Genomic DNA, 18,227 nt, shown 5'->3' on the forward strand with positions numbered 1-18,227 from the left:
ATATCCGTTGTTCCAGGACTTATTGGTTCAACTATGGTAGAGTCTTCAATGATTCGAGGTCTAAATGGTGTTGAAGATGGTAATTTTGGCAATTCAAACTCAGATTCTGGTATCGAAATATCAGTAAATTGTCGTACAACTGGAACCAAATTCATTAAATTTTGATTATCGCTTAAAACATTTTCAATTTTGCCCTCAACATTTTTTATTGCAGAAGTTACAGGTTGATTAATTTTTTGAATAAGTTCTTGTTCTTCTTCATCCATTCGAATCTGTTCTTTAAATTCTTTGATTAATTTCTTTTCGATTTGATCAAGTTTTTTCGCTTCTTCAGAAGTTACGTTCGCCATTTATTTAGGAAAATTTTGAAACGTGGAACGTAAAACGTGAACGTGGAACGTAAAAACGTGAACGTGGAACGTAAAAACGTGAACGTGGAACGTAAAACGTGAACGTAAAACGTGAACGAGAACGTGAACGAGAACGTGAACGTGAACGTGGAACGTGAAAACGTGAACACGAAACGTGAAACGTGAACACGAAACGTGAAAACGTGGAACGTAAAACGTGGAACGTGAACAGATTTACCGTTTTTCTGTTATTTTCATAATGTAAATAAAAAGTAAAGATAATGTAAAAATAATTGTAACAAATATTTTATCAAGTAGATTTGTCAGACCACTGAGCAGCATTTATATTAGAAAACTTATTCAAATATTTACCATTTTTAGGCTTCAAAGTTAGATTAATAGTTAAAAATCCATAGTCTTCTTTCCAAATTTTATCACATAATTCATTAAAGTGGTTAAAACTCATATCAGATCCCACATAATTGTTGTAAATCTTTCTCGAATAGTGATCGTCTTGCTTAAAAACACACAACATATTCAAATTATTTCTAATAACTTGTTTATCAACCTTTGAAAAGCATTGGGAAAGATAGATACAAGATATGTTTTTGTGACGAGACATTACGAAATATTCCTTAATAACGTCCTGATTTTCCAAAATACAATCATCAAAAACGATTAACGAATTGGGTTTACATTCGCTTAATGGAACTATGTCCTCGGAAGCATTATAAAAATGTGATATTTCTTTGCTTAAGTTCTTCTCAATATTTTCAAATCTTTCTTGTAATTTTTTATAGGCGTCTTGTTCTAAAGATTTACTAAAAACATACAAATTGGAATAAGGAATCAACCTATTGTAGATAAAATTCAATAGTAAAGTTGTTTTTCCACATCCACTTGAACCAACAATTAACAATCTGATTGGTTGATCTTTCTTATTTTCTTCAAACGTTTGAAGTTTTATCTGATCTTTTTGCTTTAAAAATTTCTCCATTTAAATAGAAGATTTTCATCTTGAAGCAACGCTTGCGAAAATGAAGCTGTTCAAGTTGACTTCAGAAAGCTCTCAATTATTTTTAAACTTGGAACATCCTATTCATTTAGAGGATGAATCAAATTATTTCATCGGTTTAAGCGGTTTTTATTCTGACAATTTTGTAATAAATATTAGTGAAAGTTCTCCTTATTGTATAGGATTTAGTGAGAAGAACGTAACAAAATATTATGGTTTAAACAAAGGATATTATACTTTCGATCAAATAAAAAATTCCCTTAAAAATTATCTGAAAACATTCAAACAATCAGATAAATCTTTAAACTTTGACGAAAACAAGTTTGAAATGCAAAAAAATTATCTCTCTAATAAAATTCAAATAAAATCACCAGTAAGAATAATGTTTTCAGCAATTATTGTAGATTTATTAGGGTTTGTTCAAGAAACTATTGAGCCAAATCAGGTATATTTAGGAAATAAAACGCCAAAATTTAGACCTTTCGATGTAATTGAAGTACATTGTAATCTCGTTGAACCTAGTTTTGAAAATCATACCGAACATTTACACAAAGAATCTGAAATTTTGTACACATTTTTCCCAAATGTTGCTTATGGATCAAAAATCAGTGAAAAACCGAATGAAATCGATTATATTCCAATTAGAAAAAATATTAAAAGAATTCAAAAAATCGTTCTAACTATACAAGACTCTGAGGGAAATTTATTAAATAATGAGAGTAAAACAACAATATATTTAAGATTGTCGAAAGAATGATGAATCAAGGGGAGCTATTGAATAGCTTACCTTCAAATTTTCAAGAAAACAACTTTTGAATGTATAAATTACAGGAGTCTATCCCATAGACCCCTTAACAATCTTCATCCTGACCCTGTTTTTATCAATGAATCTGGACTTTATACTGAAATAAAAATTACTAGTTAAATTTCTTTTCTATCTAAATGGAGTCAGTTGTAGACCTACTCAACAATCAACTTACATTCAATAATAAAGACATTTGCACGATTGTTGACGAAAATAATGAAATTTGGTTTAAGGCTAAAGATGTTGCAGAAATTTTACAATATGAAAATACTAGACAAGCTATCATAAATAATATTGATAATGACGAGAAAATAGCCTTTAAATATATAAATTACAAGAGTCTATGCCATAGACCCTTTCAAAATCTTCATCCTGACACTATTTTCATTAATGAATCTGGATTTTATTCTTTAATACTAAGATCTAATAAATTAGAAGCAAAAACCTTTTAAAAGTGGGTTACAAAAGAGGTTTTACCCTCCATTAGAAAATTTGGTGAGTACAAACTTGAAAACAAGATTAAATATTTAGAGGACGAAGTTAAACACTTGCAAATTAAAGATGAAATGAAATCATTGAAAATAGAGAATCAAGAATTGCGAATGGAATTAATGAAGAGAGATATGGTATGTAAAGATTTTTATAAGAAAAAAACACCATGTTTTTGTGTTAATTAAGAAGAATCACATGTGGGAATGGCCTTATTACGTTATCAGAGCTCAGAAACGAGAAATACCAAACCGATTAAAACATCTAAAAATAAATTATCCTGAATTAGAGATTTTGTTCATTGATGACGAACCAAATTCTATCAATCTGTATAACCAAATGAAAGAATCTTTGAATATTTTATACAACGGAAATCATTTTACTACAAATATGGCAGAATCTCGACTGATTTATAGAATATCTAAATTACACGATGAAAATGTTAAACTCTCGATTTATTATATTTTGTTTGTAAATGTTTAGCATAACTAGGTAACCATCGTAGAATTTTTTTTTCATATTCACAAGGCATTTCGTTTTTATAACTTTCGCTGAAAATTTTTTTAGCACAATCTTTGCAAAAGGCATCTTTTCTATCTTTACTATACTGCCAGTTATTAAATTCAGAAATATTTTTAATTTCTTTACAAAAGTAACACTTTTTCTCTTCTAAAGTTAATTTGTTCATTTTATCATATAATTCCTTACAATAACAGTCTTTTCTATTCTCTTCTTGACACTTTGTACATTTCTTTTGAGACTCAATTTATATAGAACAAATTATTACACGATGAAAATGTTAAACTCTTGAATTATGATATTTTGTTTGTAAATGTTTTTGATAATTATTTAACCATTTTATAGTTCTTCCACATTCACATTGAGTATCTTCATAATATAATCTATGGTGATTCTTCTTTACACAATCTTTACAATATGAGTCTTTCTTATCTCTACTATAGTGATGACTATTAAACTCTGAAATTTTTTTAGTTTCTTTACATTTAAGACATTCTTTCTCTTCCAAAGTTAATTTTTCTATTTTATCATACAGCTCTTTATGATACTTCCTATAACAATCTTTACAATTATAATTAATTCCATCTTTTCTATTCTTATCTTTATAAAATTCTTCAAAACCTTTTAATTCTTTGCACTTTGAACATTTCTTTTGAGCCTCCATTTATATAGAAAAAATTAAAGCTTTGACTTTCTCAATTCATATTCATAAAACTTTCCGGTTATTTCTTCATTATTTAAATCTTTTATACTATAAGTTACAGGATCTGTGTTATTAATTTGATAAATCACAAAGATTTCTCTTGACCAATTGTTCTTATATTTGTTCGAAAATGTTTGTTTTTTACTAACAATTCTTACATGATCATCGACTTTAAATTTAGTTTTCGTGTGAATTTCAGGTGGAACATACTTGAAAACGGTCTCTAAAAACTCCTTTTCTGCATCCTTATCTACGTCTTTGGGCTTCATTTTGATTGTGCTGTGAACCGTATCATTGTAATTTGTGACTATTTTTTGAAGAATATCGATCCATTTAAAGTTTTTATTAATCTCAAAAATAACTTTCATTCTCTCATTTTGAGTTCTGTTATATCTCTCTACGATACTTGATTTCTCTTCGTTTTCAGTATGATAAATCTTAATGTTGTATTTCCTCAAAACTTCGTTAAATTCTTTATTTTTGAACTCTAAACCCTTATCTGTATGAAGTAGGTTTGGAGGTTTGTGATTGATCCTTATAGCATCTTTTACTATATCTTCGAAAGCTTTTGAAACATCCTTGCCGTTTTTTCTTTTGATAGCTCTTGACCAAGCATATTTTGAGAAAGTATCAATAACATTTAACATATACTTGAATCCATCATTTTGATCCGAATAGTTAGACATTATTACTAAATCTGCTGCCCATAAATCGTCAATTCCTAAAGTTATAATTTTTCTCTTTTTAAACTTTTTTCGTACTGGTGCATGAATTTCTCTAGCTTCAATCTCTATTTCTTCTTTATTCTTCAATTCTTTCTTTACTTGTTTTTCATAAGGATTCTTTATAAATTTACTCTTATTTGTCTTACATTTTGAACATTTTGCTGCAATTCTATACAATCCGTTTTGAGTTTGAACAATCTTAGAATCTATATTTTTCGTTTTCTTTTTACACTTGTGACAGTGAATTAAATCATCTTCCATTTACATATCAAAGTTTCCAAGTTTGTTTAACTCTTCTAAAATATCTGTTTTAATTTCGCCTTTATATCCATACGGTACTGTATCGATCTTATTTTCTAGGACAATTCTCTTATCATCTTTAGCGTTCAGTGCTAACTTGTTTATAGTAACGGTGTACAACTCATGTTTATAGCTTTTGATTACTGTCATCTCCCTAAATTCTTCTTTATCTTCGAACAAACATCTCTTCAAGTTTTCGATATTTATTGTTTTATTTACAACGCTTCTCTTAATTCCTTTACACCTAACTGGGTTTTTATCTAGATATTTGTACGAGTACATCTTAGACCTTAAACCACAAAATTCTTCTAAAACTTCGCTATTTAACTCATCTTTGAATTTCCCTATTACCTTCTTATTTTTAGTAGTGAAACATTCGTGATCTTTTGGATAATCACTTGTATCAAAGTCATCTATATTTTCTTTAATAATTTTAAAAGGATCTCGTTTCAATTCTAGGAAATAACTGTCTGTATCCATGTAACACAGATTCAAATCTGGATCAAACTTCTTTAATTTGTTGTAATAAAACTCGTACATTAGCAATTTTGAGAGGTCGAGAACTGAAAATCCTATGTAAATCGGTTTGTTAAATTTAACCTTTTGTTTGTACATGTGACTCGCTATACAGTTGTCGTCAAAGATGTTAAAGCATTTGAAATTTGTTTTCTTAGCTTGTTTCATTGAAAATTCTTCATTTCCAAGCTTAATATCACATCTGTTTCTCACATTTTCCATAGATTTTCCAAAAACTGAGTTGTTCATTAACTTGTAAAAGTCCTTCTCAAAGTCACTTGTAGCTTTGGTTCTCATGTTTGTGTTAAAATCAATGTACTTTTTCATAAAAGGCTTCTGATCGAATGCTATAACTCTATTCACATGTTTCAAAATCATACCTTGTTCCAGATAGAATTTCAAATTTCTTGAATGAACAACGTATTCAGTTTTATCCAGTAAAGTTGTGCAAAGTTTGTTTTTAAAATGTTCTGGAGCAAGAGGTAAATCCTTGTGATGTTCGTGTAAATTTGTTGGATATTCTAGATCGACTTCAAGAATATAGCCATAATCTTCGTCGCCAGTGAGTTCCAAAATTGTTTCTTTCCATTCTGCAGTTGTGTAAGTTTTTGGATCCATCCACTTGATATCACTAAACGGCAGTTTTTGCATTAGGCCATACCCATAAAGGTTATTAGCATCGAGATAGAGTAAATAGTTTTCGGGCTTTGTCTTATCAAAATCTTTTAAATATTTGTTATTTGCTTTCACATATCGTTTAATACATTGAGAAATGCCTCCGCGAATACCTTTTTCGATCATTAAATACATATCGTAATCGTGTATCAGTTGAAGCTCGATTTTAGTTAATTTTAACATAGCATCCCATGCAAGACTGGGAGCTGTTAGATAGTGTGCTGGATCAAGCTTATAGCAATTCAAACAAATATTCCTAAAATTTTCAAAGATATCAGCGAGCAATAGAACATCTTGAATGTTATAGAGATCAGAGTAATTTCCTAGATTTTTCTCTTTTAATTTGTTCCAAACATTTAAGTAGTGTTGAAAATCTTTCTCAGATATGCTCTCGTCTGTCAAAAGTGAATAGAAATCTTGAATTCTCAATTCTTCTGTGTAATCAAGTTTTTCAATACTGTCGATAAATTCATAGGGAAATATGCCTTTTCCAGATAGAATTTTAAAGATTTCTTCTTCGTCATTTGGCTGTCTTTTTAGAATTTCATTCAATATTCTTCCATCCTGTATAAAATGATTTGTATGTTTGAAGTCTTCTTTCTTTAGATTTTTCGCTAATTTTTCAATAGACGAGGCCATGAATCTAAATGTGTCCACGAAAGAGAATTTTATGAACTTTCTAGGTTTGTCACCATCAAACTCATACCCATATCCAGAATTTACAGAATAATTTATATATCGTTCATCGGTGTTTGCAATCAAATCAACATTACCGTACTGTTTTGCCAATTCTTTTATGTACAAATGAGTATCGTAATTTGACATATTATGACAGAAAACTGGAATATTTTGTGGAAATTTCAAATTCAGATTACAACATGAATGAGCTGCGCCTCGAAACTTTCCAGTCAAATGACAATGATCTCTTACTTTATTATAACTCTTATCTTTCCAACTATCAGGAGTAAAACCATACTGAATTGACTCAACATCATAAGCAGACCATTCGCAAATATGACAAACGTTTGCATTTTGGTATGAAATTTCTTCTTCTTCAGTCAATTTCATAGGTTTTTTGTTCTTAGAATTATATTTTGTAGCTATGTATTTCGATAATTTATTGAGTTCTTCAAACAATTTTGCAGGAACATTTGGCAAATCTTCTTCATTTTTTGCTCGATAACATATCGGCTTGTACATACGATTGGTCACATTCGACACTAAATATAGAGTAAAACCATAAGGAATGTGCTTCTGAATCTTGGTTGTAGTTGATCTTTCTGGATTGTTCTTACATGTCGGAATCTTTTCCAATATGCTCTCAAAGTCCATATAAATTACGTACGGATGGTTAAATTTCTTTTGATAATTAGTAAATGATGTTGTTTGACCTGGAAATGGCATAATTGGTTTACAAACTTCATGTTGCTTGCAAATTTCTAAATGATCTGTTAAATCTCCAGATTTGTAGAAATGGCTTAAACATCTTCTACAAAGAAATTTCCTTTCTTTATGTTTAGATAACTGTGAACTCACTAATCTATTTAGATCGGTTATCAAAACATAATGAGATTTGTCTTCTTGTTTGACATACAATAAATCGATTTCTAACTCGGCATCATATTTTTCAGAAATTTGTAACGGAACAATGTTGAGTTTTTCGTCATAAGTATAGACATTGATAGACATTTTAGGATACTTATACTTGGAATTGTAACTTCGTTTTTCAAATGATTGTATATCTTTTAAGGACATTGGATACTCGAAACCTGAAAATATCTCGTCATTTACAAATTTCTCGTATTGCTTTGCTCTATCAGCATTCTTTTCAGGTTTTCCAATAGCACATCGGATAGAATAAACAAAACAGAAATCATCTTTATTTTTGATATTTACACAAGCTTTCTTTACCTTGATCTCTTGTGGTAAATCGATATATGATCCTGCGTTCATAAATTCGTGTTTATTAAGGCTCAAAACTAATTGTTTACAACTTTTGAATGTCCATCCAGAACCTCTATTTGGATGATTTGTCTGTTCTCGATGTGTTAATTTATTAAATTGTTTAGAAATAAAGTCGTTTACATCAAATATTTCGTCTGCTTTTATAGTAAAATACATTGGGCAAGTTTGTGGTTCACCGTTTACTAAAGTTCGTTCATATTCACATTCCAAAGAGAGATATCCTTTCATATTTTTAACATTCTCTTGAAATTTTTCTATTAAACTCTTAATTTCTGGCCTCATAATTGATAGATATTTGTAAATTGACATGGAATTATCGTTTAAATTTGTTAAAATGTATTGCTTGAAAAGACCGTGTATTGAGGATAAAACTTCAACATCTATGATATTTTCAGGTTTTTCGTTAAGAGTTTTGTCAATTTCTTCGATCATTTCAGACTTAGTTTTATCGTTTGTTTCAATGGACAATTTTTCAGCGATTGATTGAATTTTTTCATCATTAAATAGATTGAGATCTTTTTTATCTTCCTTAAAGTTTTTCTTTAATTCACGCAATTTTTCTATATCGTACATCTTTTCATGATCGACAATTTGATTTTCTTTAGCCCAATTCCTCAAATAATTTAGTTCTTTTTCATAAATATCTTTATTTTTCAGATGATTCTTTGAATTATAATGCCTGGTGTAATGATGTTCAAAAACATCTTTTTTGCAGTATGGACATGATACCTTTTTCCTCTCCATTTAAATAGGGAAAATTTGAGTGTGTCAAGTTTCACTATTTAGTAAAATATCTTTTTATTAAGGAAAATTTATCAACTTTAAGCTTAAAAGTTTATAACTTTTCCTTAATAAAAAGATATTTTACTAAATAGTGAAACTTGACACACTCAAATTTTTTCCTATGTAAATGGAGCTACTAAAGGAATTAAATGAAGTTGGTGAGCTAAGATTTAAAGAATATAAGAAGTTAAATGAATTGGAAGAAAGGAAGAAACATAGAATCTTGAATTTGGAGAAAATGAAAGATAAATTCGGGTTTACAATAATTGCCGAGTTGAAAGATTGTAAAGTACACTTGCCGAACAGATTTTTGACTGTTTTGGATGAAAAAAAGATTAAAGAATTGAATAAACATGATAAATTACACTTGGTTGTTACTGGAAAGAAGACTATTAAAGATAAAGACTGTGTTACTATCAATTTTGTAGAGTAGAAGATTTTTCGTCGTAGCAGACATTTCAAATAGATTGATTTGACAGCTCAAGAAAGTAGAAGCAAACAGCTATAGATTCGGTTAATTTTTCATTCGTGAGTTACAGATTCGTTTATTGTCCTTTAAACAGTATTTTTCATTGATTTACCGTCTGTCCCAAAAGTGAGCTAGAAACCCCATATTCATATCTACTCACAAGTGAATATATCACATACGATATATAGATCCAAACTCAAGTCTTAAATCTATTGTGAAAAAAATTCAATGTGCAGCAAACCAAACCATAAAAAATCCAGGTGGTATACGATAATAAGTGAACCCTTAGCCATGCGATCTAAGGCTGCCGGACTTTATCACATTCATGATTTACGAGTCACAACGATATTATTTTTGTATTCTATATGTGTCCTTTTACTTGTTTATTAAATCTGAAAGGTAGTTTCATATTCATGCAAGTATGTTTTTAGCTTTGTTTTCAAAGTAGACTATAAGGTTTTGTCTGTAATCATGATATAAACTTCGTTTTGGCAAAAATACCTAATTGGAGTGCTAGAGCTTTAAAATTAAGGACATTTATACATAAAATTACAAGTAAAATCAAAGTACATTTCTTCTGTATAAAATATTTTTCATGATGAAACTTAAATTTTCAGACATAAAATTTATTTTTTCTACAAATAAATGTATATATATATTTATTTAATATACATATATACAGGGTGATTCAAAACTAAACGGCAATCTCTCGGGAGCTTATTCTATAGCTAAAAACAAGTAAAAAAGTTCATATAACCATATGCCCGGAAACGCTTCGTTAGCGAGTTACGCCTAGCGAAAGATTTTGCCCGGATTTCAGAACCCTTGGCGAAGTCAGGCCGTATAAAAATGGTAAAGGTAGTTACAAAGATACAAATACGATTGTTTTTTATGTTCTTATATCTGACAAATTTATTAAAATTCGTCCCAGAGCTGTAAATGCAATACTTTCAGAGATATCTTACGTAAAACACAAGAATTGGTGCAAAGAAATAACACATTTTTGTGTTTAACGTAAGATTACTTCCCTAAATGTTAAATAAAGGTCATTTTTTTCTTAATCAGATTTGTAGAACATTTAATTCTGAAAAGATTCATGTGAATTACTTAGGAAAAAAATTAATAATAGGTATTGAAATTTAGCTTTATTTAAAAATAAAACAGACGCACAAAAATGCATATTCTTATCTGCATAAAATATTAACTAATGTTTAGGTTGTGAGTAACAGCTGATCATTTATTCTAGACTGAACATTAACATAAAATGTATTTACCTTTATAAAACTGTAATAATCACCTATAATAGTTGCTCAAAGTGTCCTCCGTTGTTAGCAATGCACGTTTTCGCACGACGAATCCACTCTTTTCTAGCGCGTTTCATAACGTTTGGAGCATTCTTGATAGTTTCTGCCGCCTCTGTAATGCGATTACGTAACTCCTCTATGGTGTTAATCCGTTTTGAATAAACAATTGACTTCATCCAACCCCATAAGAAAAAGTCTGCTGGCGTGAGGTCAGGAGAACGTGGTGGCCATTTTACTGGTCCATTTCGACCAATCCATTGTCTACCGTATGTATCATTTAAATAGTTTTTCACATCATTAGAAAAATGTGGAGGTGCTCCGTCGTGCATAAACCATGCATTTATTCTGTTTTGAACAGGAATATCTTCCAAGAGGGTAGGCAGGTTTGTTCTTAAAAAAATTTAAGTACGCTACTCCATTAGGGAGGAAAAATGGACCAATCAAATTATCACCCAGAACACCAAGCCATACATTGACTGAAAATGTATGTTGAAAATGCCTCGTCGTTTCATGTGGGTTGTCGTACGCCCAAGTATGGGTATTACGAAAATTTACAATTCCATTTCTAGTAAAACAGGATTCATCAGTAACGAGAATACGCCGAAGAAAATACTGATGTCGTAAACAATTTCTTCTTAACCAGCGGCAGAACATCTTCCGTTTATTAAGATCTTGCGGTAATAAGTCTTGAACACGTGTTATAGGGAATGGGTACAACTGCTTCATGAAATGTCCGCCATACGCTTGACTGGCAAATATTTAACTGACGTGATAATCGTCTGGTGCTTGTGGTTGGTGATAATTCTACAGCATTTATTATTGCTTGTTCATTATTATAGTTCCTTGCGCTACGTTGACGACCAGTATCTATTCGCTTCGGTTTAAAGCTACCAGTTTCTCTAAGTCGTCTCTCCACAGCTTCAAATGTTTTGCGATCAGGTGTTCTTCGATGTGGAAAAGTATCACAATATTCCTGAACTGCAGCTAAACCATTCTTGTTAACTTTGCCGTAAATCAGTATCATGTCCGTATACTCTTCAAACGAATACATACCATTTACATTATCTGCCATTATTTACTAAGATAATTACATACACTTTTATAAAAATATTTAATAAAATATTTTAAAAATAAATATTTAATAAAATATTTTATACACTTGTATAAAATATTTCCAAATAATCACAGGATCTCACAAAATACAATCTTCACACGCCACAATACAAAAACCTCCATAAAGGTTATTCAAATATTACTTCATGAACTTAATTGTTGATCAGCTGATATTGCCAACCTTTGTAAAGAAAATATGACAATAAAAAGTGTTGAATAAATGATCAGCTGTTACTCACAACCTAAACATTAGTTAATATTTTATGCAGATAAGAATATGCATTTTTGTGCGTCTGTTTTATTTTTAAATAAAGCTAAATTTCAATACCTATTATTAATTTTTTTCCTAAGTAATTCACATGAATCTTTTCAGAATTAAATGTTCTACAAATCTGTTTAAGAAAAAAATGACCTTTATTTAACATTTATGGAAGTAATCTTACGTTAAACACAAAAATGTGTTATTTCTTTGCACCAATTCTTGTGTTTTACGTAAGATATCTCTGAAAGTATTGCATTTACAGCTCTGGGACGAATTTTAATAAATTTGTCAGATATAAGAACATAAAAAACAATCGTATTTGTATCTTTGTAACTACCTTTACCATTTTTATACGGCCTGACTTCACCAAGGGTTCTGAAATCCGGGCGAAATCTTTCGCTAGGCGTAACTCGCTAACGAAGCGTTTCCGGGCATATGGTTATATGAACTTTTTTACTTGTTTTTAGCTATAGAATAAGCTCCCGAGAGATTGCCGTTTAGTTTTGAATCACCCTGTATATATTTCTTATATGCGTGTGTATGTCACTGAACTCTTCCTAAATGGCTGGACTGATTTTAATGAACTTTTGTGTGTCTTCAGATGGATTAGAGAATAGTTTAGATATACAAATTTAAGCAGTTACAAACTAAATTTGGTAAGATATAAGATAAAAGTTTTCAAAACACCTGCACATTGTAAACTGCAATTATGTATATTAAATAGCTAAACACTATTTGAAGGCGCTAATTTATAATGTACATTTATTTTTAAAATAAATTTCTGGTTGGACTTTTGTAAAAATAAAACAGTGTAACTTTGCTTCTCAGAATTGTAGGTTGACAATCTTTTCTGGACTTACATAAATAGTTTTAATTATACACCATAGGTTTAACCCCCTTTTGCAAGGCAATAAGTAAAATAAAGGTTTTGAAATACATTTTTCTTTTCAAGAGTACAAGATATTTTTGAGCAAAATGCAAAAGTAACGAACTTAAAACTTTGGAAAATAAAAGAGTGGTATTTTAAATGAAAACTTGCATTTTACTTTAAGATGCACTGACTTTTTGCACAACTAATTAAAATATGCTTGGTGATAATATGGTTTACTGAAATTGAACTACGAGGAAAATTTTGTATACTAAATTTTTGTTAATGAGAATAGTAAAAATGTTATCAACCCTAAATGTAGACTGAAAATAATTAGTAATTAGCAGTAGTAAGTTAATTTGATCCAGGAATTTCTCAAGTATCGGACATGTTAGAGACTATACCTGCTGGGGAGAATCCTTAGCCTCTTTAGCAGCGCGCCGAGCTAGGTTGGCCTGATGCTTCTTGCCCTGAGTATGAGCCAAGTAGCTGCCCTCATTGTTATGCAGCGTCAGACAAAGCTTGCACTCGTACGAACCTGAGTACCAACATTTGAAATAATTACGTTTGATCCTAAATAATATGAAATCACTTAATTTAACCTTTTGATTTAATTTTCAAACTTTCAGACTTCTTACATACAAATAATTGATCCCTAACCGACTTTAGAAAACAAGAAAACAATGTTAGATTGCAAACAAGACATAGCCTACACATCATATAAACTACCTTACAGACGGAATTTACATCACTACAATACATCCTATCATGGCACTGAAAATTTCAATGTACAGACAATACTAAATACTTTGTAATATCAGATACTATATAAAAAATATTTTTAACTCGCGTAATGAAACTCTTAAGGATTTTAGTGCTAATAAGAGCATATTGTGATCATTGCTACTAGCAACCAATTTCTTGTATTAAGGCGGTAAATTTGCACAAATCATTTTTTTCTTCTTTACTACTAGCTTCCAATTTTGAATGATGATGTCACAATTTGTGTAAATAAAACAAATGTCCCAAACAGTTTTAATTCTAAAAATTATATAAAATATTTTAGTCTGTTTCATCACATAAAATTAAGGCATTCAGTATATTACAAATAAATGTTTAAAACATTATTTAGCAAACTCTTGTGATTTAGATTTTGAACTGAATTTGGGCAGCCCATATACAGAAATATTTAGGCGTCCTAATTATGTTTTATGTTTATGAAATATTAATATGTTTTAACTGAAATCCTACTAAATAAGAATGTTTTTTTTTTTTTCTAACTCAAAAACACTTTTTCTAGTTTATTTTACATCGACTCTATCACTAAACAAATATTTTAATTATTGGGTTTATACAGCTGTATTAAATAAAAACTATCACTTAATAAATCAGTAGTTAATACAAATTACTACTGAAATAAATTAAAACCAACAAAACTAAATATGAGACCTATATTCTACTATTCTTTCATTGCATAACACTAGTAGTTCAGAAAATCCACTAATTGTTAAATTTAAAAAAGGACTATAAAACGCAGTAGTGTTTAAAGACTAAATGGGTACTTTTAAGAATTCTTACTACTTGTTAAGACTATTGATTTTTTACAGTTGACTGTACTATAGTCTCACCTAAATGGTTTTTCATGAAGTAGGGGTCCTTGTTAAGGTCAATGGTTTCCAGGGCCAACTGCCGCAAGCGCTCTCTGCGGTCCCTGTTTGCTTCCGACCATGACGCTACTCCTCCAGTCCCCGTCTTGCCTCCAGGCCGGTTTTGGAAATCCATGGTAGTATATCAGCTGGAACATTTATAGTAAATCTCTTAATTATATCCCAAAAGACAGAAATAGTTGGCTAGTTTATTGTCAAACTCAGGTTTAAATTTACAGGTTGGCATTATCGCTACGTTTTCTTTTATTAAAATGTTAAAAGTATTTTGAACTAAACGTAGATATTTATTGTAAATTAAAACTAAACATCTTCATTTTAAGGATGTGTTAGCCTCAGAGCGAAATGAATAAGTAACCTACATTTGATTGTGGCAACAGCATTCAGATTGCTCTAATAATTAACATAATTAGATAAAATAAATTAGTGTAGTCTGTCAACTACATGCTTAACCCTTTGAGTGCCACGGTGACGAAATTTCGTCACCAATGATAAATGCGAGAAATGCCACGGTGACGACTTTTCGCCACCAGTTGTATATGCGAGAAATGCCATGGTGACGAATCTTCGCCACCAATTATTTTAAGATCCTTTGTTTATATTTTTCGGTATTTTTATGTTTCGACGTAATAAATTGTATTTTCAATAATATGCCTTTAATTTTCTGTGGTGTTTGGAAAAAAAAATCCAATCCAGAAGAGAATTAAAAAAAAAAACAATGGCCATCACAGCGCTGCCGACAGCTGACTAGCTGAGTAGCGTGGCAGACGACGAATGCAGAACCGCGTGCTAGTGTGTTGTTTCTTTTGAAACATTGTTGCTTGAATTCTAATAGCGTAATTATTACGTTTTGTGCTACAATCGTTTGAATTGTGCGTGTAGTGTTTATTATTAGTGTGTAAAACACTTAAGTAGTTTTCAAATGGCTGAATAATGGATCCTGAGAACCTTAGATCAAGTGAGGTGGACAGAGAACTTGATGGTGATGTATCTGATGGTAATTTACTAACCTCAGAAGACGATCTTAGTGATTTATTTAGTGATGATAGTGATGCTGATCCATTGTATGAGCCACAAAAAAATGTACATAGAGGTCAATCCTCAGAGAGTGACTTTGATGTTTCTAGACCTAGGCCTAGTACGTCAGGAACACAGGTTAGGCCTAGACCTAACGTAAGTAGAATCATTGATAGGAGTGTGTTATCCAGTTCCTCTGAATCGGGTGATGATGCCGACGGGCCTACAGACAATGATATTTGGCTTAGTATAAACGAAGAGAGCCGCAGTAACTTCACTCATGATTTTTCTTATGTTGAATCTCCAGGACCTAGACATTGCCCACCTGTTGACTCTAAGCCCATTGACTTTTTTACACTATTTTTTACAGAAACACTTTTAACTATGTTTGTGGTTGAAACCAACAGGTATGCTAACCAGACAATTTCGTCTTTTGCAGACAATGACTCACCTGGTAGTCGTAGGCACAGCTGGATCCCCGTGAACATTTTGGAAATGAAGGCTTTTATTGCTGCTGTTTTAAATATGGGCCTGATTAGGAAACCAACTATCCCCTCTTATTGGTCAACTAGTGACTCACAAGCAACTCCATGGTTTAGTAAGATGTTCACACGAAATAGATTTCAAATTTTGCTTAGTTTCTTTCACATTGTTGACAATGAAAAACTACCTAAAGCCAACCAACCAGGTTACGACCCCACTCAAAAGTTCAAACCCTTAATTGAGCACTGTAATAGGCTATTTAAATTCTTTTATACAGCCCATGAACAGTTGTCAGTCGACGAATCTCTAATTGGGACGAAAAGTCAAACCGGAATCACACAATACCTCCCCAATAAGCACCACCATAGGTGGGGAATAAAGTTATGGGTGTTGTGTGACTCTGTATCTAATTACTGCATGAGCTTATTTTGCTATCAGGGTAAGAAGAACACATCTCCATCTGATGAGGTAAAAAAATATGGTCTTGGCTATTCGGTTGTCACTTCTCTTCTTCGTGCTTGTAATTATTTACAGAAAGGGTTTCATGTTTTTACAGACAATTTTTTTTCTAGTATTCCGCTGGTCAAAAAATTGTATGAGGAAAAAACCTTTTTTACTGGCACAGTAAGGAAGAATAAAAAAGGCTTGCCTGATGGAATCAAAGAAAATTTTCAAGTTGGCCAGAAGAAGTACTACCATCAAGGAAACATAGTGACACTGGCCTATAGACAACAAGCATCACAAAAAAAACCAGTTGTTTTGCTGTCCTCAAAAGCTGAGATAAAAGATATTGTACATACCAAAAGGAGGCATGGCAGGGTAACAGTTGAAAACAAACCATCCATCATACTAGATTACAATAAGCACATGGGTGGGATAGACACATTCGACATGATGCTCTATTCTTACCTTGACGAAAGACGAACAGTTAAGTATTGGAAAAAGGTTGTTTTTAATCTTTTTGCAAGAATGGTAATAAATTCCTACATTATATATAGGGAAAATTGTGTCCAAAACAACAGGAAACCTCTTTCTAGATACCAGTATACTGTGCAAATCATTGAAAGTATTTCTGATGAATGGGTAGCACAGCAAGGTAAAACTGTAAACGTAGAGGGTGACAAAAGAAAAATTGGATTAGAAAAATTGCCCGGAAAAAAAGAAAAGACTTGTTTTGTATGTACAATGAGGGGGCCTGATTTCAAAACAGGAAGGAAGAGGTCTAGAACAGTTTGCACAAACTGTGGGGAAGGCTGTCATGGCACCTGCTTCCCAAAGCACAAATGCAAGTGAAGTGAAGACAAACTGTTGTGAATAGTGTATATAAATAATTGTATATAAACATTTAGTGAAGATTTTGAACTGAAATTTCATTCTTTCATTCTTGAGCATAAGAAATACTGTATGTGGTGAGTAAATTTTATAAGTTTTCTTTTAGACCACACACAAATGTATATGATGAGGCTATGTGTGTATTTTTTCCAAACTGTTTTGGTCTAAAAAAAAAATTTTTTTTTGTCCCGGTTTTGAACATAACACTATGAAATTTTGCACATTTTTTATTAGTAATATTCCCTTAGAAAAGAAAGTGTTTTCCATGGTAAAAATGTTTTTTTTATTTGTAAAAACTGCAATAAAACTTAAAAAAAATGTTAAAAAAGAAAACTTTTTTGTTTTTGTTAAAAATATATATATATAAGAAATAAACTGTAAGAAAATTTACTAATAAAAGTATAGCCCAATTAAAACCAAGCATTTTGATCTACAGCATGATAAGTGTCTATGGAAATAATCCTGTTAAAAAAATGTTTTACTAAGTTGCTACACAACTGGGATTTCCGGGTCTGGCATTTTTAGACATACCCCTGAATATAACATATGTTGCAAAAAGTTCCATAACTCAATATATGGTCTTGGCACTCAAAGGGTTAAAATAATATGAAGTAGGTTGGGAACACACTCAAGGAATGGAACTCAAGTCATTCAACTAAACTAAATATAGATCAATACACTTGCTATATTAGTTTGGTTGATCGTCATATTTAGTGTAATTACATGCTTACACATTCCATTTAGGAACCTGTGACTAACATAATATATTGCAACTGCTACTTTGAATTCTGACTATGATTCACATAAGTAACAAACCAAAAGTTAATTATAACATAATTTATTATACTAACGTCACATACTTTTTCATTT

The 18,227-nt window shown here is 30.9% G+C and overlaps 1 protein-coding gene across 1 annotated transcript in view; it reads right to left on the reverse strand.

The window, feature by feature from the left end:
* The window catches only part of LOC124357948 (splicing factor 3A subunit 2-like), a 33,016-nt gene that overhangs the window by 11,938 nt on the left and 2,851 nt on the right, over window positions 1–18,227 (reverse strand). The window contains exons 2-3 of the mRNA XM_046810097.1: window positions 14,490–14,656; window positions 13,266–13,399 (exon numbers count right to left, since the gene is read on the reverse strand). Of these exons, the coding sequence (XP_046666053.1) occupies window positions 13,266–13,399; window positions 14,490–14,643 (288 nt within the window). The 5' untranslated portion in view covers window positions 14,644–14,656. The remainder of the gene's footprint in view (window positions 1–13,265; window positions 13,400–14,489; window positions 14,657–18,227) is intronic.

Source organism: Homalodisca vitripennis, chromosome 3 (assembly GCF_021130785.1).
Source record: "Homalodisca vitripennis isolate AUS2020 chromosome 3, UT_GWSS_2.1, whole genome shotgun sequence".
Classification (NCBI taxonomy): Eukaryota; Metazoa; Arthropoda; class Insecta; order Hemiptera; family Cicadellidae; genus Homalodisca; species Homalodisca vitripennis.